At 36.3% G+C, this 24059-nt stretch overlaps 1 protein-coding gene across 10 annotated transcripts in view; it reads right to left on the minus strand.

The window, feature by feature from the left end:
• Window positions 1-4194: 4194 nt before the first annotated feature.
• Window positions 4195-24059, minus strand: part of TASP1 (taspase 1) — a 105850-nt gene continuing 85985 nt past the window's right edge. For 7 of the 10 annotated variants that reach the window (XM_052687363.1, XM_052687353.1, XM_052687374.1 and 4 more), the window contains 4 exons: window positions 20294-20404; window positions 16746-16819; window positions 15530-15588; window positions 4195-5741 (listed from right to left, as the gene is read on the minus strand). In XM_052687363.1, coding sequence (XP_052543323.1) covers window positions 5693-5741; window positions 15530-15588; window positions 16746-16819; window positions 20294-20404 — 293 coding nt within the window. In that variant the 3' untranslated portion in view covers window positions 4195-5692. The remainder of the gene's footprint in view (window positions 5742-15529; window positions 15589-16745; window positions 16820-20293; window positions 20405-24059) is intronic. The other 3 variants (XM_052687404.1, XM_052687385.1, XM_052687424.1) reach the window with 1 other exon arrangement.

A 24059-nucleotide genomic window follows, 5' to 3' on the forward strand; every position in this document is an offset into this window, starting at 1 on the left:
GTGCAGTGCGCTGCTTTGTTTCTCGCTTCCCCTCAGCAGGGATGGAAATTCAGATGAAATTAGGAGGCGGAGATCACTTACCAAGCACTATCACCAGCGACACAGACTTGGGTAAAAGGCTTAATAACATGTAGGCATGAAAATATGTTTGCTAGTAAGAACAGCAGCTTCCCTCAGCCTGCTTCTTCTCCACACTTACCCAGCTCCACGTGGGTCCTTCTCGCGGGCTGCAGCTCCCCGTGCCTGGAGCACCCCATCTCCCCTCACCACACGCCTTGCTGCTTGGCGCCATTCTGTGCTTCTCTGAGCGCTGCTGAGGGAAGCATCTCACCCAAGATGGCGCCCTTGGAACTTTCCGGAAGTGACCCAAAATGTCTAACAACATTTCTATTTCAGTGGTAGTAAGCACAAACTTTACAATCCAGGCAAGCATGGTGGTTTTTGGCACTTCACCCTGAAAACGGTGGTTTTGCCACTGGTAAGCTGGATAAAGCAAAACCAAATTCTTGCTGATGTTTGTGCTGTAGCACACAGTGTATCCCATACTACTCCAATACCTCTCAAGGGAAGCAAGAATTGTAAAAATTATCCCCTTTACAAAAAATATTTAAATTACAAAAAAGTGCTGAAAGTCCTTGGCTAGCAAAGAGCTCCATCTGCAGCAAAGTTATAGCGGGACTTGCAATTGTTTAAAGGAAAGACTGCACGTTGATTCTTTCACCTCACTTCTCAAACTCCGCACACCCACTAGATATTCCCAGATAATCCAGAAAAACAAGCATCAATCATCCAAATACCTTGCTCAATCTCATTTCTGAAGTCTCCAGCGTTAGCGTTAAGGGACTTATAATGTTCGACTCCTCCGAGAGAAACACTTCAAAGACTGACGTCCTGGCTCTGCCAAAGCTGATGGCTGAGCTCCTAATGACTTCACTGGAGACACGATCTCATTTCAAACATTTGCCTTCAACTAGTGCTTTCTGAGAATTGCATTTTAGCAACTTCACAAGGCCTTTGGTTTCAGAGCTGAGGTAGCCTCTTTCTATATAAGTACATGGATGTTTACACCAGTGTGATGGAATGTAATACAGTGAGCAACACTAGCCTAAATATCTATTACAATATATTGTAATTGACTGATAGAATCCCAAAGGGGTGGGGAGATGCACCTCTGCACAAGCTGCAGAGCTCTTCTGTTAGTCTGCCTGGATGATATACTCCTGCACCGCGTGCACAGCAACAGCCAAGTGTGTCCAACATTGCAGAGTCTGACGGGGGTTAACCACACAAGGACATGCCACCCATAGTCCTCTGCAGGTTTATACAAACTCCAGCTGAGCAGTTGTACTGTCTTCTCCGCAGGCTAGTTGGAACCTGCCCTTCCACATCACCCCCAAGGGACTGGTGATCATAGTAGCTTTTGGTGCAGGTTGGTTTGTCTCAAGCTTCTCATATGCTAGTTAAGAAGCAAGATAAAGCAGATACTTCAAACTCTTTTAGCCTGGAAACCACACTTACAGACTCATGCTATCTGTAGTATCTAAGGACTTCCTGCCTTCCTTGGCCTATTTCTACAAATCTAAAGAGGACCACAGCTACTCATTGCCTACACGCCTGCACAACTCGCATCCTAGGAGCTACTCTCATCCTTGAAACCAGCAGCCAAGATCCAGGAGCTACTTAACCCACCACAACACATGTGCTCTCTTGTACAGTAATGTATGTTGACACTGGGGGCAGGAGAGTTGGCTAAAGATACTGCAGCATCTGGAAACTGAGGAGTCTGGTCAGATGGCACTTCTGTATTAGGATGGGGAGCACAGAAAGGAGAGCATAACCTTGCAAGGAATTGTGAACTTAAAAGTTAGTAAAAGAAAGCAGGACATAGGAGGTAAAATACATGTACTGCATTCCCATCACACAAAAGACTTCTGAGGCAACCAGAGGTGTTGTGGTCAAGATACAAAACCATAGGAAAGCAAGTCTCACCATGGCTGTTGCTTTCATATTCACCATTTCATATGGTTTTCTTAGGCACATGACAGACGTTTATTGGGCTCAAATCACTATTAAGAGATCTAGCTAATTTTTATGGGGATTTATTGCCCAGGTTAGGTGAATGAATGATGAATACTGCATCACTATTGGTCCTTAGACAATAAAACCACTCCTTAACTCTGTACTATCCTGTAATGGAGCAAATGATCAAGCATAGGGCTATTAAAGCAGAACAGCCTCCAACCTCCTACAGTTTTCTGTTTTGAATAAATAAATAAATAAAATTAAAAAAGGAGCAAAAAGAAAACAGCTCTTATTTATCAGTTGTGCTATCTATAGGGCCATTAGAAACTATGGTGGCTGCGCCTATTCCACTTCTAATACCATAATAATGAGTGGTTTCGGACTCCTTATCCAGACTCTGCTATTAACTTACATTTTAGTTAACAACAGCGGTTACCACAGCCTTGTTAATACCCTTGATATTTTTTAACTGTTCTCGCTTCCACCTTCTTCATCCCCAGCATCTCCCATATCGACCTTTACAATTTCAGTGAACTGGGCTCCCACTTCCTTGCCAGTCAAATCACTTTCATCTCACACCCTTTCTAGAGATCAGTTCGTAAGCAGAGAAACACACTCTTCGTACCTACAGAATACACAAAGTGGAATTCAGATCACTACTACACTTTACTGTGAGAGGCTATTACAAGCTTTTAGAAGTAAAATTTATTATAACAGATTAGTGACTACTCTGGCACCAACTTGTCTGCTAGAAAATAACCAAGGACATGTAATTGTGTGTTTGAGTACAAAATCAAGAGTATTCAAATTGTTTGTATTTATATGTGTTTCATCTGGTTATCCTTCCTTTATAATTTTAGACAGCTACTGCCACCAACTGTGTAATTTCCTCTTGGACTGTATCTGTTTGTGCCAGTGGCAATGGTTACTTGTCACGTACAAGAGTTTACAGATCACTTCATTGCTAAGTGTCTATCCTCACCACTTACTTTTCATTAAGCCCTTTTGAAGTACAAAATAGACCTGGAAGCAGAATTAGACCCACAGTTAAGGTCGCTTAAGAGCTCTCATTGGCTGAAGGGGGAGTAGGATGATAGGAAGCTGTGCTCCTGCCAGTCTTCATGATTACTGATACAGAAATGCAAATGTCCTAAGATAGTTTTCTTTTCATGAGTATCAAAGGTATAAAGTCAACTCTGTACCTGGTCTGTGCTCTGTACCTTTCTTGTGATTCTCAGGACAAGAATATCTTTTTCCTGTAGCCAGACAGAAGGAAAAGTTGGACAATGAAAAAAGACACGGCTCAAGTTCAAACAATAACACCTGCATAATTCCACAAAGAAGCCTGGCTTTTTTCCACAAAAGTTGCTTAGGAAGTAATTGATTGGAATATTACATAGAAATGAAAGCAAAAGAAAAGCTAAGCACACTGATTTTTGAGTTATGATTATATATATATATATATATACATATATATACATATATATATATACATACATATGCATATGTACGAATACACACAGAAATAAAATTCTGAGATAGCACATGGGAAAAAGATCATAAATTGCTATCCAGGTCTCCATAACAAGACATTAAGCAAGTAAGTGGAAGAAACAACTTATCAATTTACACATTGCACAAGCCCTTCTGCATTCCTTGTTACATAAAAGTGAATTTATGCCAATGTTTCTACAAAGGCAATACTGAAAAGCACTGGAATGGTTATCTCCATCGCTTTAACTTCTGCAAAAAAATATGCCATTTTCAAATATGGGTACACAAACTCACAAGAATTATAACTGTTCTTCACACATTATACAGTGCAGCACCCACACAATCACTTAATGTTATACATTAGAGAAATTTCAATGGCTCTGACAACTAAACTTCATTGTTATAACATTTCTGAAGTGCTGTATTCTGCACTGCCAAACCTTAACTTGTGTAAACCACTACACTCTTTCACCCTATCAGACCAGACTCTGGCTGTACCTCCAAGGATGCAGATGGACACCTTAGCACAAACTACTTTAGACAGATGCATTCCACTTTTTGGTTTCTCAACCTGAAAAGCTTGTTTCATATTATCTACAAGAATTCATAGAAATATCTTAAACTATAGGATTACACTGATGTCATGATTAAAAACAAAACAAAACAAAAACAGACAAATAAGAACATATCTCAGTGTATTATTTAACATAAGAGTGAAAATGAATTCAGGCTACTAAAATAATGTATTAAGATTTTTATCCATGAAACATTGGTACTACAATCAATGCAACCATTTAATCAGCAGTCGAGTAGGTCTGTTATAGGCAGGCACAACATTACAAAAGAGGATAGTACAATGCCCAATTAAGCAAATACAGTCTGAATACCTATTCATCCACTATTTCTGAAAACAGAATTATCAAATATCCACCAGGGAAAAAGATGAACTAATTTAATTTTTCTTTGGCATACTTATCATGACAATGAATTAATTACAAAAGTCTTCTATTGCTGCCAGTGCTGTAAAGAAAGAAGTACTGAGTGGAAGATTGTATGTGAGAAGTCACTTTTAGGACACGGGCGATCTGGCTAACATATCAGAACTGGTGACAAAAGACAGTTCAGCTGCCAACGCTTCACAAGGCAGACAAGTTTTACACTGTTTCATACTGCAGTTTTGTTGAAGGTGTAAAAAATTACAGTAAATTTATGCACAGTACATATATATTACACACAGTTATATAAATACCCATGCTGTGGCTGGACTTTAGGAAGTTGCTTTATCTGTAAGAAAGCTTCTATCAGAATTCCCAGCATCCATTCAATACACATTGCACTTTGCATCCAGTAATATGCTCATTTCTGTACCTCTCTTAAAAATAGATTTAAAACAGAAGCAAAGAATAATATTGAATCTTTCCATAAACTTTGTTTTCTTATTTACACTGTAATATTCCATTATACATAAAGACTGCATTATTACGATACATTATCTTCATATAGCATTTTGTAATAGATACAGCTTGAAGCTATTAACATCTTAGTTTGGAAACAGAGATATGACTTATAAGATTATTTAGAACAATTCTAGCCTTAATTTTGCTCTAGTTTGTTTCACTGAAACCATTCTTTGACAAAAAAAATTCCTCCTTATTGGGGAGGAAAAAAAGCAATCCATATTTAAACCACCACTGGATTTCCTTAAACCACTGAGAAACTTGGAAACCATAATTGTTTTTGCATACTTATACATCCACTTCAAAGGCCTGTTCCTTTTAAATTTAGAACATGAATGACAATTGTGACCACATATTTAAATTATTATTTCGTTTTAACTTTCAGATATTTCTCAAACATAAAACAATGAGAACGTAATCGCTAATCATATATAATCTTTGTACAACTGGGAAGAGGTCCTATTTTATCAGGGAAAAAATGAACATGCACACACTCCCATTCACAGAGTGAGAACATAAACTACAGCAGCACTTGTCTCAAGTTATGGAGCACATGGTGGCAATATGGTGTATAAAGCAAGGGTAGAATTTCCAACATTTGTTAAGACACACAAAAAAAACTTATTGTAGAAAACGTCATTCACATTCTTTGCAATGAAGCGAGGAATCAGCTGTTCAGCTTTCTGGGCTCTCCAGTCGGCAAACTCCTCCTTCTATTGCTACGGACTGTCCTGCCACCGCTCCAGGAGGAAGTCTTGAAATGTGAGTCTGTGGAAAAGTCAAGAAAGTGTTACCAAGTATGATGAGATGCAAAATTATGTAGGACACAGAACAAGCTTGCAAGGATTGAACAATTCACCTGTTCAATGACTGCAGTCCAAAGGACAAATGACAAAGAAACTAGAAAAGCTGTAAACAATTTGGATTCTTTTGCATTTTGTTTGTCTTAGCGTTTAACACATGAAGAGAATGACCATGACAGATGTGTAGAAAAAGTAAACTGAATGACTCAGTTCACCGAAAATAGAAGAAAGAATTATTCTGCATCAAAACAAAAGAAAAATAACTGAAATTCCATGTTTATTAGCCCATTCCTGAGGAAGATGCAAAGAAAATCAGCACTGAATACAAAAGTATGCTTTAGAGAAATTCTAGAAAAAAAATATTTGTCAGAGATGAACTCATACTTCACAGTACCTGGCAACTGCAATGATGAAAATATATATAAAAGAGTACCCCAAAACCAATTGTGTTTCTGTCAAAACACTTCTGCATTTTCCAGGGAGAAAACTTGCTTGTGTTTTCATATGCACTGTTAATTTTGAGCTAAGCAGAGACATTTTCAGATATATTGGTTGTTTTAATATAGGCCAAGGCTAAATGAATGTTTAACCAAGGCAGTGAAAAGACTCAGAAGCATGTTTCTATAAACTTTGTTGCTTCCAAGTTTCAGAGCTGCTGAATGGGTTCTGGTAAAACATAAAAAAGAGCCTTATGAAACTCTAAAATGCAGTAGGGCTGAAAATGGCATTTATCTGAGTTTGAGGCAAAAGGTGTCACCAGCTCAAGCTATGCTACAGCCACCCCTCTCACTGAAGCACGAGCACAAGTTATGCATTTCATCAGGTGATGCTCCAACAACTTGATGCTTAAGCAATTAATAAATTAGAAGAATTCCTGCTATGATACAAAGCTCACAATAGCAAAGTTACTGGTGTGAGAAATTACAGCTTTCTCTAAGCACAGTCAAACATATTTACGTTTTTGTATGTACATTATTCCATTTAAGTGGTTTAAGTGGTGAAAAATGTATAACAAGCAACAAGGCAATGGGCTGTAAGGGAGTTGGAGGAAATGTCCTTCAAGAACCCACTTCCAACCCAAACCATTTTATGATTCTGTGATGTTTAAAGTCCCACAAGTGTAACTTGCATCAACTGAACAGAAAGATATTTGATACTGTAACCACAATTCATTGCACCCCAGAGAGGTTTTGCCTCTTAGATACAACTTCTTTCAATTCCCTTCTTGATAAGGGTATCCTGGTTTCTGCTCGTAGGTGCTCACGTTTTCAGTTAAATTACAGAATGATATTCAATTAAAAATATTTAAAGGTTTTCATTTTACTACTAAACATTGAGTTGTGGCCTTTGTGCTTGATATATGAACATCTTCCTTCTTTCGGAAAAATTTTGGTATTTATTTACTATTTCAAGAAAAAAAAAAAGATCTTCTCAAATCCCTTAGCTTCTCTTAAAGGTAATTGGCAACTTTATAATTTTTAAGATATTTTCTCATAAGTTAAAACAAAACAAAACAAAAAACAGAGAGAGAGATAAAGAAAGACAAATAAAAGAAGGGTATTTTTGATTCTTAAGGCCAAAGGACTGAAGACATTTTTCCAGGCCTATGAACATTTCTAAATGAAACGTGGGATAGGATGAAAGTGTAAAAACAACATTATTCCAGGGGCACCATAGCCATCTTTCCTCAGCGGACAAATGCCACGGATTGTTCAGCGAGATTCCGCAATCAAAGCAAACCTGTGGTCCAGACAAAATCAAGCATCATTTCCAAGTGAGATTGCTTACACAGTGATCTATCAGAATTATTAGCAGAACACAGCATCGGAGCAACAAAAAGCGCAGAGGCACAAAGATGGGGTCAAGAGGCATAACAAGAAAACACTACCAAAACAGAAGAAATATTAGCACTAGTGGGATTATCACCAATCTTATAATTAATTTTTTCCATTATAACTACAACAGATCTTACTTTGTGTAAATTAGCTTTTTCACCAAAATGGTTGGACTCGATGATCCTTATGGGTCTCTTCCAACTTGGGATATTCTACGATTCTAGTATTATTAATTCATTTTTTGCTTGGGCTTGACTTAACCCACAAGCCAAAGTTAAACGCCTAGTAATTTTTTGGAGTTAGATATGCATAATATCTCAGTAAGATCTTGAGCAAGGAAAGGAAAAAAATCCAAGAGAGGAAAAACAGATATTTAATGCCTATCAGTGTATTATCAAGTACCTACATTTAAATAGATGTCCAAAGCATGTTTCCTATACAAAAACATATTTCGTGTAGAAGGAAAAATGAGTTATCATCTATAAAGAGATAAAAACAAAAAGTCCAGCACCATATAGTAGCACATGTACACTTCCATTTACAGAAACATCCAAGCCACATAACAAAGTCTTTCTTAAAGCCTTTAACTGAACCTTTTCATTTGCATACTTTGTATGACCAAGCAAACACAGACACTATTTTACACTGACTTTTTACTTTCACTATTGTCTGTCGTATGTAGTGCAAAATCCAGATAGGAGATGACAGTATTTAAAAGTTGTTAATTAATAAGTAGTATCAAAGGATAAAATTAACATGTCAAGACAAATTCAGATTAACTTCCAAGTGCATTCTTACAATTATATCTCCTTTGTTCCTAGCCATAAGAATGAACTTGAGTAAATAAAAATAAACTTCAAAGAACACTGAAGACATTTAAAATGCAACCACAGAACTTATTTGTAATGTTTGTTATATTTCAATACCCCCAACATCATATTTTACATTAAGACCAGATTGCACAATGTATTAGACTAAGACTGAAAATATAAGAATATATTTTAAAATACAACAACAAAGAAACAAAAAAGAGAAACATTGGAAAGCTTTTGGTTGAATTTGATTAATACATCAGCTTTACAATCTGAATGAGCCCACATCTGGAGAAAATTGAACAAAAATAGGAAAAGAATAATTTTTTTTCAGAACTAATCCTCCATCGAGCTTCAAGGAAGCCTCTCCTTGAGGAAAAAGGAGCATGTTGAGGAAAGGTAGGTCAAGAATGACAAGGCTATCCAGATCTTTGGCTCCATAAATAGAAATTTTGCTGTCCCTGAGAAATGTTTTGATTTATTTCTCTAGGAAAAAAAGCGAGGTTAGTGAGGGCCTTGTAGAAGCAGAGAAGACAAATGCTAGATTAAGTACTTGATTTTTTCCCCCCCACCTATACAGCTCAACCAAACTAGGAAGCCATCAGATACCGATTCTTGGCGTGTGTGGACCTGCCATCAAAAAACTAAATAAAACTAAATAAAAAAATTAGTCTCTCTTTTCCATCTAACTAAAATAAAATGGTAGAGCAACTAAATCCCTCAGCCCTGCTTCTACAGACACTGCATGCTGAAAGTTACTGTCTCTCAGTTCCTTTTGATGTAGGCTGGAAAGCTTCCCATTGCCCAGTAAGTCCAAAACTAATCAGTCATCCTGCCCTGGAATAAGTGTTAACTGCGACAGGGACAATACATGATTTCATCTTTTCATCAAGAACGTTTGATCAATTTTTTTAAGTTACATATATTTTGTATAATTTTTTAAAAATACTACAAGTTATGCCAAGACTTACTTTACTTCATGTCTCTCAAATAAAGTGTCTGAAACATATTCAAGGCCAACTAATATCAAAAACTTTTCTCCTTCAGTGGTCAAAGACCTAGTTTTCTCCTTTTATTCACATTAGTTTGTTACAACAGCTTCTTTTTTTTTTTTTTTTTTTCCATTAAAAGCATACATACAGTGTAGAATTAATATAATACATAAGCCAAAAGACAGACAACTCTGCATGAGAAAACTGAAGGCAATCAAATGCTGCCAAGAGAACAGAGTACAACTACCAGATGGCAGCACATTCAGTTCTTAAGCAAGTCAAGGGAGTACTTCATGTGTTTAGTTTTCTTATTACATGCTCGGGATGTGCTTTGGATGGAATAATTTATAAAATAAACTTTTTCCGTTCATTACACTATTGAGATGAAATATAATGAAACAGAGACTCAGGAGGTCATGTATAAGGGCTGGTCCAAAAGTAATGCCTCATATTTAATTATGATGGCCCACAGCGTCAGAGGTGGATGTTGGTGAGATGGCAGTAGAAGCTGAACCTTCCCACCAATATCCTTTTACTGTGCAAGGATGGCAGCAGAGGGGCAGTGAGACAATGGTGCCTGACATGGAAGCACGTATGAAACAAAGGCGTGGAACTGAATTCCTCCATGCAGAAAAAATGGCACCCACTGATGTTCTTCAATGCTTGCTGAATGTTTACGGACAGCAAACAGTGAACGTGAGCACAGTGAGGTACGGGTGGTGCATTTCAGCAGTGGTGACACAAAAGTGAAGGATCACCTCTGCTGGTGCATATCTTTACAAGAGCAGAACGCAGGCTCTTGTTCATAGCTAGAAAAAATGCAGAGCTCATAGTGTCTGTGTTGAAAAATAGCATCTTGTAGCTGAGCATTTGCTCTATTAAGTAGTACTACTGAGCTCTATCCATCATAGTTTCCATGAAAATACATAGGAGGCATTACTTTCAGAGAAACTTAAATACTTAATTAAATCACTTTCAATTACTTTACTCCTTAAACAAAAGGAATACCAAATCCATAGACTGTTTAGAATCTCAGAATCACTCATAGGTCTGCACACAGATTGTTTAGGAAGCTAACAGATTTCCTAGCTCAAATTCATCCCATGGATCAAATGTATTATTTCACACAATTTGTGCATCTATAAACTTCACACTATAATGCCTTAGAAAACAATGGCAGTTCAGAAAGTTGAAAACCAAAGCATTTTAACCTCTTCATATGATTCATACAAGTATTTTATCTGAAGCTATGTACCAACTAGTGGTCTAATCAGTTCACCACACCTGGCTATTGTAGAGATATTCTAAAATAGTGCCATATGGTTTAAAATGGGATTTTTACTGATGTGAACTGCAGGTGCTAAGTCAGCTTGTTATATTTATATTTGCATACCTAAATATATAAAATCATCTACTCTGCTCCATCCTAAGATATGACAGTCAAATACAAAGAAAGTTCCAGAACTTTTGGCTTCATGAAAGAACTCAACCAAAAAAATTGAACTTATCTTCCCATCTCAAAGCCCATAATTTCCATGATGGTCTACATGCCTAATATTTTAACTGGTATCTCAGCACTGAAGGTTTTTTCCAGCAAGTATAAATATCTTATTTTTGTGAGAGAACTGGATGTCCTGCTGTATGTGAAAAGTTATTTTCAAGTAAGAACCTCTGAATGATTCCCCTGTCTCCAGACAAGAGTGAAGATTAAGGGGAAAAAAGTGTAACAGTGACATACACATTTCCTCTCTCATGAAGTCTGTAGTCTGAAATGAATGACTAAACTTTTTGAATTAGTATTTCTGTTAACTAACCAGGCTTGTTAATTTTTTCCACTAATTTTCAAATTAGAATTTGGATTCTTCCAGTATGTATTTCTTCACCCAGTGAGCACTGGCTGGCTGCCTTCCTCCACAAAAAGGGCTCTCAAACCTTTTACTCACAGAATAAAATACAGATGCTCATTATCAGAAAACTCACAACAGTCCCTACAATCAGTGTTTGTCATATGTATGACTTTAAACACAGAGGAAAATAATTTTGCTAAACTTTACAGAGTTAACGAAGTTGAGCAAATCTGATTATAACACGTAATCTCAACAGGAAGATTGAATTGGAAATGATCTCCCTGTCCACTTGTTTCTTCATACTGAAACATGAAATTAGCTGTCAAACATAAAATTTCTTTTACATATTACAACCGCAACATTTGGTGAATACAGGAGTTGTTGCTGATGGATGTTTTCAAAGACAGCATGATACTCCTCACTACTGGTCCCCTCATCTGGCAAAGCAACTTGAATTTGGTTTACTAGAAAACTGAAAGAATGGCATATATAATCTTGCAGTATGAAAACCTGCATTATACAGCTTATTAATTCATGAACTGTATATGTGCCAAAGATTTACACTGGCAAATGAATCTGGATTTTTCGAAATTAGTTGTCTAGGTCATCTGGCTATTAGAAAAAATAAAACTTATATAGCTGAATTACAATGATACCTCAAAATTATTGCAGAATTTCTAATAATAGCAAGAGTAAACAGCATCTATACATTTTAATGTGACCTGTGCATATCTACTAAGAACCATACTAAGCTGACGAATTACTTCAAATATAGATAACACAGGACCAAAACCACCCACTGTTGGTATTAAGATTAGATTTTTCACTCAGTGAAGGCACTTGTCCTTAAAACGCTATTGACAACATAGCAAGGAAGTCCTGTTTACAAGTAAAAATATCATTCACCATCAGCTATTCTAAATAACTAAGATAATACAAAAACTTGGGGAGGTCCAGAAAAATTTAAGTTCTCTGGTACATCCCGACACCTTTTACTTTTTGCACACAAAATGTGGTGAGCTCCAAGCAAGCAAATACTCTGAAGACCCTGTCAGAACTAAAAGGACTTCTGCTTGATTATGCAAAAATACACAGTGAAAAATCAAATGAAGATTGCCTGCCACCAAACAGAAGCTTCAAGAGGTAGTTTATACGTGCACTTACATTGCAGGCATTTACACTGTTATCTGAGATTGAGGAACTTCTTTTTCTTTGCACCGTCCTCAGTTGAGCTTAGCAGACAAAGAACAAGAAGATACAGAGACTGCAACTCAAAAGTCCATCAACTTGTAATCTATCCACAAATCTCCTTTCCTTCGGTTCTGCATGTACATCTCATATCACAGTATTGTGAATTCAAGGAGTAGTCTATTTCTCCTCATTACATGGCAAAAGGTCTCAAAGCCCTTCATGCAAAGCTGCTACAGTATCTTTAAAGAGCTTGGGCAACTTTTTTAGTTGGTACAATGATCTGCTGTTGGATCTATTGTAGATTCAAAAAAATATCTGTAAGGTTATTTTGAAGACTAGAGTCTCAGAAAGAGAAGAAAGTTTGGGTAAAAGAATTAACAGATTATAAAAGATCTCAAATTTATATCGAGTAATTCACGATCAGCGCCACAAAAACAGAAAGGAATACATCTACCTCTCCAAGTCATAACAAAGACTTTCAGGCCTTCAATCTACAAGATAACTTTTGCTGATGCAGCACTTACCGCTACAAAAGGAGCTAGGTAAGTGCAGAGGAAACCCACAGACTATTATTTTTTATCTTTTCTCATGGCTACGGCCAGAAAGTTCCACAGTGGCCTAAAACATTCAACAGTCCCATTAAATGGCAGAAATAGTAGAGTGTCAGATGATGTGACACAAATGTCAGTGAAAGAACTTGCTTCAGGAGACCTCAGGAGGTCCAGCCGTGTTCATAGTGAACAGGATTAACACTGAAGTAATGTGCCACAGTACTGCTTCACGAAGAAGGACTGGGAAGGGCAACTGCTACAACTGTCCCTTAAGTTCACCATAGCTGAGGGTTCCAGGTTCCAGCTGGGATAAAGCTGTAGCAAGAGGCAGTACAGGTCAATACCAAGAAGCGTCTTTAAAAAGTTACAGTTGTTCAGATAAAACATTTGTTTCCTTCCACATCCAGTGTGTGAACACTGGCACCAAGTAATCATTAAACTGCTAGTGTCAAAAGAGATGGCAAAAAATAAAGAATACAATGATAAATGCTTCAAGCAATTACTTCTGGCAATGATGTAAGGACCCAAGGGCACAAGAACCTGAAGAAAGTGAGATATCCACTAGGCAAGTAGTGAAGATGTTCAGTGTTATCCATTTTATATCCACTTTCAGCACTGAGAGAGAGCCAAAAACAAATAATAGGACACACAATCAGAGTTGACTGCATTAGCAAAAAAAAGTGTGAGCTTAGTTCATCTGGGAAGCCTCCACGCTATTTTTAAAGAACGAGAACTTTCAACCAACATTTTAAAACAACGCTCAACAGAAAACTGATTTTTTCAGGCAACTGGTTTTCCAAAAACAAACAAACCAACCAACCCACTGGACATATTTCCAGAAAGTATGTTTAAATCAGTTACTAGTCAGAGTGCAAAACTGTTCTACAGCTCTTGCAGGCCCAGCCATATTTTGCATTCAGACTGGCTAGAAAGCACACGTGCAGTCTTATCTGCAGATGACTGGCCAGCTGTGTCATGCCTAATCAAAAAGAAACACAGCCTTGTTGCAAGGCTGACTACTGATCAGTACTTGGAGAGCTCACAATGCTAGAAGCCAGAAGCACCATCAGGTTAGGGTATATGGTTTTCAGTCTCTGATTCTACTTTCCTTTCTCACTTTGCTTTTAAGGCATTACTGGTAGTTAGTTGATTGGTTATGTTTCCATCTCTTGAGCACAGTAGATTCTGTAGGTGAGCTGGTATTTAGCTGGTCAGAGTGAGTCTGCCTTGCAACAAAAGCTCCTGATATGTCCACAATCTTAGCACTGGATTCATAACAACCAGCTGCTAGTTACAGTGCATTAGTCTCCAATACAGCAAAGAAACACACCCAGACAAAAAGAGGACCTCTCTTGTTTAGTGTGTATCCCTTTATATAATTATGATCCTAATTCTTAACAGTGGATGTAGAATAAAACTTGAGTACTTGACTGATGAAAGAACCGAAAGCTGGAGTTCCTTACCTCCATAGAAAAATAGGAAAGCAACATGTTTCTGTGCAGGCTGCTGTCTGATGATTTTGCTATGGTACTCACAAGCAAGTGGTATCTTATACTTCTATTTTTATACCATTATTTTTTTCCACAGCAAGCACTCAACATTAACTGTACCAAAGCAGTTACTCTATTAGAGAAAAAAGATTACATATATATTTCTTTAACTTACATTACATTGTGTTCTATTTCAAACCCAGTTTTCCATCTATAACTTAGCCCTAGTTGTAGCAGAACAAAAATTCCAGCTTTTATGACAGAAGACTTTTTTGATCAATAGAAGTCAGCAGCAAAAGCATTTGTGGTTTTTCTCTGGAAAGCATTTGTGGCCACAGACTCAAAGGAGGAAGAAAGGGAGGGGGATTAACTCTTCAATGAAGGTCAAAAGCATAATTTAAAAGTGAACCAAGAGGAGCAGCTGTGTCTGTCAGCACAATCAAGATTACCAGCTGGAGAACTTACCAGCAGTATGAAAACAATGTGCACCAGATGTCAAATGTTGCAACTGTGAGTAGGAAAACATCTCTGGGCATGGTACTGTCATGCTAGTACTCATTACCAGATAGATTTCACATTTAGCATTTATTAATTAATAAGAATGACACTACCAGGAAGAAATAATAACATTTCCTTAGAAGCAGCTTTTGAGCCTTCCAGTGTAAGCCAGAAGCAGGTATGCACACTGTGATAATCTAACACTGTGCATTCTAGAAATTCTCCTTCTTCCACTGTGAACACAATATAACAAGTTTTAAATTTACTACTGAATACTAAAACATCCACAGCTCAGCTTGCATTAGTTTTACTTAGTTCAGTCTAGTTCAGTCTTTGAGTTTGGATTCTTTTCCAATAAAATGTAAAACCAATACTAAGAGAATAAGTGAGAACACACTATATTCAACTAGAAATAACTTGACATACGTAATGAAAGAGAATACTTCACTAACACCTCTACCAACACTTCCTTTACCAGCTTTTTACCTTCATTCTCCTTCTGGGGCATTCTTATATTAAAAAAAAAAAAGAAATTACCTTTCACTCCTCAAGTCAGACATCTGTTCCCAATGCTCCAGCCAGCAGTTACACCATTTCTGGTGTGTAAAATTATGATGTCAATTTTTTGTACATTTTTTTCTATTACTGTAATTATTATTTCACTTACATTCTCCATTAAAGTTATATCTCAAATGAAACACAGCATCCCCTAGCCCCCCAAAAAGCCAAACAAAAACAGAGAAAGATTTGAGTTTCAGAGTCCTCTCCCCCTTTACTGCCAATGACTAAACTTTGCTCCCTAGTGACACAAGAAGTACCTACATTTGGAGAGAGCCAACAAAATCGAGGACCTCAAATTCTTCTCTCTTCCAGGCTTTAAAATTAACCCTTCTTCAAATTCTCACTTCAGAAATCTGGAAGCCTTTCTTACTCTTATCTGCCGGTATCAAAGTCTTGGCAGTCATCTCCTATTTAAATACATGTAAGTATTGCAGAAAATACACAAACTCTGCCGTTACTTTAACATTGAGCCATCTTTTACCCTGGCTCTTTCCCCACTTTTGTCACTTCCTTTAACTGGTTCTGATTGTCCACTCTCAGCCTTAAATTGTCATATGTTATAGATGACTATGGAAATGATTATGTCTCCATTTGCAGCTTCCCCCATGATGATTCTCATTGTCCAAACATCTCTCTTACATATTCTAATTGGTACATGGTAGTACCTGCCTTTTTTCTCCATTCAGTGCTGTATTCCAAAGAAGACTTTGCTCCTATCCTCCTTGGTTAATCTCTACTGTTTGATGTTTATGATTTTTCCAGTTTCAACAGCTAAACTCAGTTTCAATTCTCATACAAAAAAAAAAAAAAAGGGGAAATAGTTATAGGAACATAGGAACTAGCTCAAAGCCTCTTTTTAGTATCCTCTCCCTATGTTCTTAGCGGTTCAATTCCTGTATTCGGAGAATGACATGCCCACAAAAAAATGCTGTACTATCCAATAAGTATAACCAAATCAGACAGATAAAACTATTCAAATATAAACTGACATAATACATACATCATTGTTAATTGCTGTAATTAAAAAAGGGAATCACAATGCTCCAGCCATAGATACACTGAATTTCTTCTGCACCCATTACTTTTTCCTTCTCTTCAAGACAATTTTTTTTAAAAACATATTTCCTATATAGATTCTCCTTAACTTCTGCACTCATTCTTACTGTATTACAACCTATTCTTCAAGTCTTACCTTAGCTTTGCCATCCTGTGCAGACATGTATCCTACACACATGCTCTCTGTTGTATGGCTCCACAGAAATTCCACTGCAATGAAAAATGCAAAGTGTCACAAAAATGCTTACAAGCTGTAATTTAACATGACAGAATCTTCCGAAACAAGACCAAGTCTGATCACCCTGACCTCCAGCACCAGCTGTATATAGCGTCAACTCCATGCTCACTGCTCATTGAGAACACAATGTTGAAGACCAACAATTCTGTGTTTGTAGTGATAATGATTTAGAAAACTAAACACTGGCAATATGTCCTGTTAATGCGTGTTAATCCAGAAATTATTTTTCTGATCTTTGAAAGTGGCCTCATTTACCAGTCTTTTAAACAACCCTTTACAGCAATCTTTAATTCTCTGACATGTACATGCACACATACCCTAAAAAATTCCAATGGAAAGCACATTATTCACATGTTTAGGTCTCATCGACTGGAGCTTTATAAAGAAGCCTTACAAAAATTAAGTAAGATGCTTTGAAAAGCTATTTTCACATATTTTATTATAGGACTTGTGTAACCTAAAAAGTGTACTTAGATATTGTTCAAAACGTAATTCCTTAATATTCCTCACATTCCTTTAGTATGATTGCTGAAGGTCATAGCATGCTGACTATGCTCATCCTTTGAGACATTTTTCCTTGCATAGTAATTAACCATTAGTAGAACATTAAATTTCTGACAACGCCAGTAGACTTGCAGATTCTGACAGACATCATTCTGTAGATATCATGACAAAAGAAAAATGAACTTCATTTAGGTATGTTATTTGCTTCCCTGTAATAGATTCACAACTGATATTACCGAAGTTTATCCAAAAATTTTCAGTGACATGTATTTAGTGCAATGTAACTGTGTTTCACACGGTCAATTCTTCCCTAACACCCTGAAGATTCAACTGTCAATTAAAGCATTTATTTTTTGCAGACAAAATTAAATTCACCTTTTAATTTTGAGAAGCTAAGCAACATTTCAGGCCACCTGCCCTCAAAGTATTTCTTTGTCTTTAGTAACTCTAGACACATTCTTCTACATTTTAAAGATTTGTTTTCCTTCTGCATTGTTCACCAAAGGTACCATACACTAGCCTGCAACATGACTAGCTATTTATTAAAAGCAATTGCATTGCAGTAAGATCCTACATTACATACTTAATTCTTTGAGAACATTTCAATCATTTTCAACTATTTAATAAATTTCTTTCTTGAAATTTATTTCAATAGTTTAAAAAATAGGAAAAAAAAATTCATGCAATGGAAACAAATGATTTCATTACTTTGTACACCAAGTTGTTAAGTATTACACAACTTATCTGCAATTAAAACAACGTAAGCAGTACATTAATTTAATTACTGTACATTATTATATGTATATATAATATGTACATATAATATAATATGTATATATAATATGCAACATATATACACATATATATGTTACATATATATATATAAATTATACATTTAATTGTACATTAAAAGGCAGAAATTTCTGCACACCAAAAAATACCTATATATAAGCTGTACTATGAGATTTTTCTTTCAGTGGAAAGAAAATGAAAAAAAGAAAAAAATCAACAGTTTTAATTTGCAATGTATGGAGATTTTCCTTATAAAATTTGAGGGAAAATATTCTGTCTTCCTTAATAGGAGCATCTTTTCTTACATCAAAGTCAAACATTAAATAGAAAATATTACTTTCACTACCAAGCGTAAGAAATTAAAGGCTGATTTTATTTGTTCTTGTTTAATTAGGCTTGCATTGTCATTTTCCAAACTCCTTTTTAAATGTAGAATTTATGTGGTGGGATTCTTTCCACTAGATTAATAACGGCATAATCATGTCATTCTTAAATTTGAAAACTGTAAATCAAACTTGCAACATTCTCTGCATGTTTAGCAACCCCATGTCCTGATTCAAGAGTCAGCATGAGACCATCTTTTCTTTCCAATAATTGAAAGACAATAGCAGAACTACTTAACAGTCTACTTTTTCAAAAAGACAAGCTGTTTAAGTAATAACTCCAAAAAATTTAACATACAAAATCTATTTCCTAATTCTTTTCCCATTCAAGATTTCAAAAGTCCCTTTGCTGTTCACCACCACTATCCCAGCAGTATTAAGTGAAAAATAAAGATTCATCTTGTAAATCTCTGGGTTTTTGCAAAAGCCAAACAAATGTACCTGAAACTCTTATGGAAGTCGTGTTTATTAAACACATAAAGTGCAAATCAACGTCGATTGCTGGATTGAGAATCATGAACACTACTTGCTGTCTTGAGCAAGATTACATACTAGAGTATATGGCTGCGCTGCAGAGTTTCAGTGGGATAAAAGTAGTAATGAATTAAAACAGTCTCTCTAGAGTATCCTATCAATTAAAAAGAAATTATGCAGTGCAAGAATTACCAGATGAGATGCTAAGACAAGCCTTAATACACAAAGTCAAATTAGGTGATCAAATTTGTCATATCAGATCCTAAAAGATACGACAGCTACCTCAAAGCTGTAATGGTTCTGACAGCTATTCAGGAAGCAATTGAGGAAATAAGAGAAGAGGACTGAACTAAAGGAAAAAGGTTTCATCCTGATTGTGCACATAATTAAATGCTCACATGACCAAATACATAAACACATGGTACGGCTGGACATAGATGCCCACATTTGGGGAGCACCACAGGAAAGCACATGGTATGAGTGGCATGTCAAAATAATTCATGGACTTTACTGCTTCTGGGCCATATTTCCACCCACCTCTGCTAGTAGTCTAACAGAGGTCAGTTTCCTAGCTATTCCTCTACTAAGGAAAACTACTTGTTTCCTACAGTACACTTGTTCTGCTATAAAGCGGTGAGATGGGTAAGTATCTTTTTTTTTTCAAGGATATATAGGGCTGAAAGGCTCAGAGCTTTTTTAACCAGTCAGCTATTGATGGAGGCAAAGCAGTTTTCTGCTCATCACCATACAAAGAAGTAGTCTTGTTATGTGTGTAAGCAAACAGAACTGCAGCTTATCTGAAGAGATTTTCCTAGGCATAACAAAAAGAATTTCTAGCTATAAAACTATTTTCCTTCTGAATTTTAAATCTCTTCTCTCCATATGCATGTTTCATTCTGAAAAGAGGAAGAAAAAATAAAACTTTAGATCACATGTTTGACACTGAGCCACTGGGAAGCAATAAATGAGCATATGCATTATCCCTAGCTGAAAATAAGATTGTTTGCAGAGCGTATCCTGCCACCTCAAGCAACCATTATTTCTATGCCATGGTCTTAGAGGGATTCAACTATATTAACAGATCAGACAGAGTGCTCTTTTCCACAATTTTCGAGGACAAACAAGGCATATATTGTTATTTTACTTTCTAAGGTTTTACAATCTCAAACAATTTGTATGCATTTTTATTCCTGTGGCTTCTAAACAACAGCAAACATTCAACAACAGTTTTGTTTAATCTTTTACCTTGATTTAGCACCAAACCTCAAGCAACAATGAGTAAGGAAATATTACCTAGTAAAGTTGGCTTCTCCTGTGATAATTCAGGTTCTGCTGAACACCTGCAAGACCGAAGAACTATCACACCTCCAAGAACACCATCTTCACTGGCAAGGAAAGGTGAACCTGGACAAAATTGTCATCAATAATTATTTGCAGTAGGATTCGTTTCTTTCATTAGATAATTGTTTAATCAGTTTATTTAATCTTATCACTAACGATTGAAAAGACTGTCGAGGCCAACTGCTGCTTTTACAAAAGCAACTTCATTTTTTTTAATGAGTAACTTTCTACATAGGTTTAATGGTTCAAAAAAACCTATGCATTCCATAAATGCCAAAGATCCCAGGGCAGCCTTAGAGTGAAAGCCTGAATATTCTTTATTTAATTCAAAGCAGAATAGAAAACATCAGATTCATGCAAGAAAGAATATCTGAAACTTAAGTAGCTATTAACTTTGCTCACCACTTTCTGAGCAGCTTTACACTCTCTCTTCTCTGTAGATGGAAACAATGCAGAACTTTGAATTACAGAAAAATTATATGCCATGAACTTTTTCTGCTGCTGCTACAGTTTTCTGCAGACATTGCAAATCTGAACATCCCAAACTTGAAATCTAGAATTCAGTCTGGATTCTAGGGCAAGTCACAAATTCTCAGCACATTAACATTAACATCAGATCAAATATCTCTCACACAAGAGGAAAGTGCAAAAGATGGCCAGGCTGTGCCATGAGACACTCCAACCTCAGGCTGCTCTGAAAGACCCAGTGAGTTCACTGAAGCCCCCCTTCCAAATCTGACATCAGTGAAACTGTATCAACGTTCTCTTTCTGGCAAACCAATCTAATGCAGATCACAATTTTTCACTTTAGCACAGGCAGTTCAAAAGCAAATAATTTACCTTTTCATGTAGGATTCAGGACAGTCGGAGGCACATCTTAGAAACTTAAGTTCAACTGTTGGGCTATAGAAATCTTCCACTAATTCTAAAGAATATCTCCCAAACTTGCTCCATTTCTCTAGTTTCAGATGAATCTATCCTCTTTAGATTTTAATTCTCAGTGACATTATCCATTTATAATCTTTAGAAATGTATTACTGACAGGAAATCGTATTCTGTGTACTGAAATCAAGGATACTGCATGTGAACCTTCAAGATCCCCCACACCTAACAGACAAAGGCACAAACAAAGCTTCATGACTTTGAAGATACATCATGGAAGCCAGCTACACATCAACAACCAGAAGTTGTTTTCTAAGACTCCAAATATAGAGAGTACCAATATGTATGGTTCATACATCACATTTTCATTGCCTTTTCTGGCATCATTCCAGACTCAAATTACAGTACCTGAAAGCAGATACTAACACTTAGGAATTCTGCTTTATAACATTTTTTAAATAGAATGCAAAAAGATACAGTTCTTCAAAGTAAATGACTCATGGCACAGTGTATCAGTGATCAGAAAGGGAAAAAAAGCTACACTGAATAAATAAAAATTGGAAGTTACATTTGTGTGCAAACCCATTTGTTCTTGGACTAAGGGAGTTATAATAACAAGAAATGGATTGTCAAGCAGAAAAAAAAAACATGCCTCAACTTCTATTTCTTTTTGTTCTATAATTAATATAAAGATGGCCACATGTGAAAAAAATCAAGCAAATTTGGGTTACTTTCATAATTAATTCATTTTTTCCCAATTCAAAGTACTCTGTAGAGAGATACAATCCAACTGCTACACACAATCTTTCTTACTGCTTTATAAATATTAGCAGAAATGTCTACTTTTTCAAGTGGCTTTTCTGCTGTTAATTTAAGACATAAGATATAAAAATATTCTATCAGAAGCTGGAAAAAGTTTTAAAGTTAGCTGAATCAAGTCTAAGTATTCTTTTTCTGGTTAGTAACATGAAATGAGATTCCTATAGTTTTAAATAGGAAAACAATGGCATTATTTATGCATGACTTAAAATGTCTAGAGCTGCAAAATTAACCAAGCACTTGCACTGCAGCCAAAATAGATCCTGGTCACATATTTCCAAAAAGCAAGTTTGTACTGTGCAGACAGAGCAAGGATGATGGGATGCATTCTTTCTCTCATACAGGTGGAAACAAATCCCACGGCTGCTCCCTCACCCATTCCAGCTGCTTTCACCAGCAATTTCAGCTGAACCACCTCAGAGTAAAGCAACAGCAACAAGGAAGGTGCCTCCGTTCCTGCACTAGCTAAGTTGTGGCCCACCATCCTCTAACTAGTGACAGCAAAAAACAGTTGCCTACAGTAACAGCATCACAGCGTTCTACACAACAGTAAATTCAGAGAGACTGCTTCTCCTCCCTTAAAATCAGATCTAAGCCAAACCAAATACATGCTGAGTTGTACATTCTTTAAAACAGAATGTATTTTATTTTCCAATTAAAGCAATTTCTTTTAAAAAGAGGGGTTCAAATATATTAATGAAAGATGTACATCCATTAGCAAGCTTCTGAAAATAATGGTAGAAATACAGTATTATACTTCACTTCTAAATACAATTAATGCAGTGTACATAGGAAATAATTTGAGTATTCTCAAAACACTGTGAATTCAAACATTATGAACATATGTCATTAATTCACTTCTAAAAATGATTTTATTATGGCCGAGCCTTCAAGAAACAGGACGAATAGACCAGACTTTTGTAAAATAATAATAATATTAACAACAATGATGTTGATAATGGCATTTTTCATATATATATGTATGTATGTATGTATGTATGTATTAAAAAATAAACAAATTTGTTTCTAATTAGAAAGGTGAAAGCTGAAACTGAGCAACTTTCATGTATGTGAAAGCCATCACGGTGTCACATTAGAAGGGAAAAGTGATCTGACTTCTGTGTTTCTGCATGAGCTTTTCTCTCTCTGTACTTTTAAGAATGACAGATCTTGCTAAACAATTTAAAAAATCAGTGAAAACAAAATATGCCTACTACTCAAAAATATTTTTAATTGCAATGATTGATCTCATAGCTTGCTAATCACAAAGCTACAAAAACATGGGCAGTATCAGTGGAAATGAAATTCACTGTTCCATTTTCATTTATACTGGTGTAACACTGAAGATTTTGGCAAGAAAAATCCAAAGCAAAACTTGTAGCAGGGCATTAGAAAATAATGCAAGCTCTTACTGGTCACACCTGAGAGAAGGGGTAGTAAAAACCAACCGAATAAAAATATATTTTAATTCTCACCCCCTTGAATCACAAAATTATGTTTTATAGATCAGAGCTCCTTTGAAGCTCAACTATTCTGTTATTACTGACACATGGTGCTTTCCATGTTTTTAGTTATATATTTTGTATGTTATTAATCTGAAATAACAGTCTCTTAAAAAGAAGCAAATATCTTCACAGCAGCTCACTGATTCCATCACGTTCTGGAAGAGCAACCATAGCTGAACACCAAGACCCAGTTTCAGCCTCAGAACTGGGCTGAAGCAATGCAACGAAATTTTACACATAAGCACCTTCCAAACTGAAGAGCACTTAGTCCAAACCATACAAATGTATTTTTAGGATATGACCAACACGTGCTAATCATTTCTGACCCGGTGCTGCTTCCTGATTTGAAGCTACTAGACAGACGCAGTCTAGCACAGATCTGATATTTAGAAGTAAAAGAAGTGTTTTCTTTACAGTTATCCAGCTGAAGGACTAACCAGTTGTTCATCAGATGTCTGCTATTCATAGTCTTCTATAGCACAGAAACCATGACCAGCTTCCCTGTTTACATT

Source organism: Tympanuchus pallidicinctus, unplaced genomic scaffold (assembly GCF_026119805.1).
Source record: "Tympanuchus pallidicinctus isolate F22 unplaced genomic scaffold, pur_lepc_1.0 scaffold1, whole genome shotgun sequence".
In the NCBI taxonomy this organism is placed as follows: domain Eukaryota; kingdom Metazoa; phylum Chordata; class Aves; order Galliformes; family Phasianidae; genus Tympanuchus; species Tympanuchus pallidicinctus.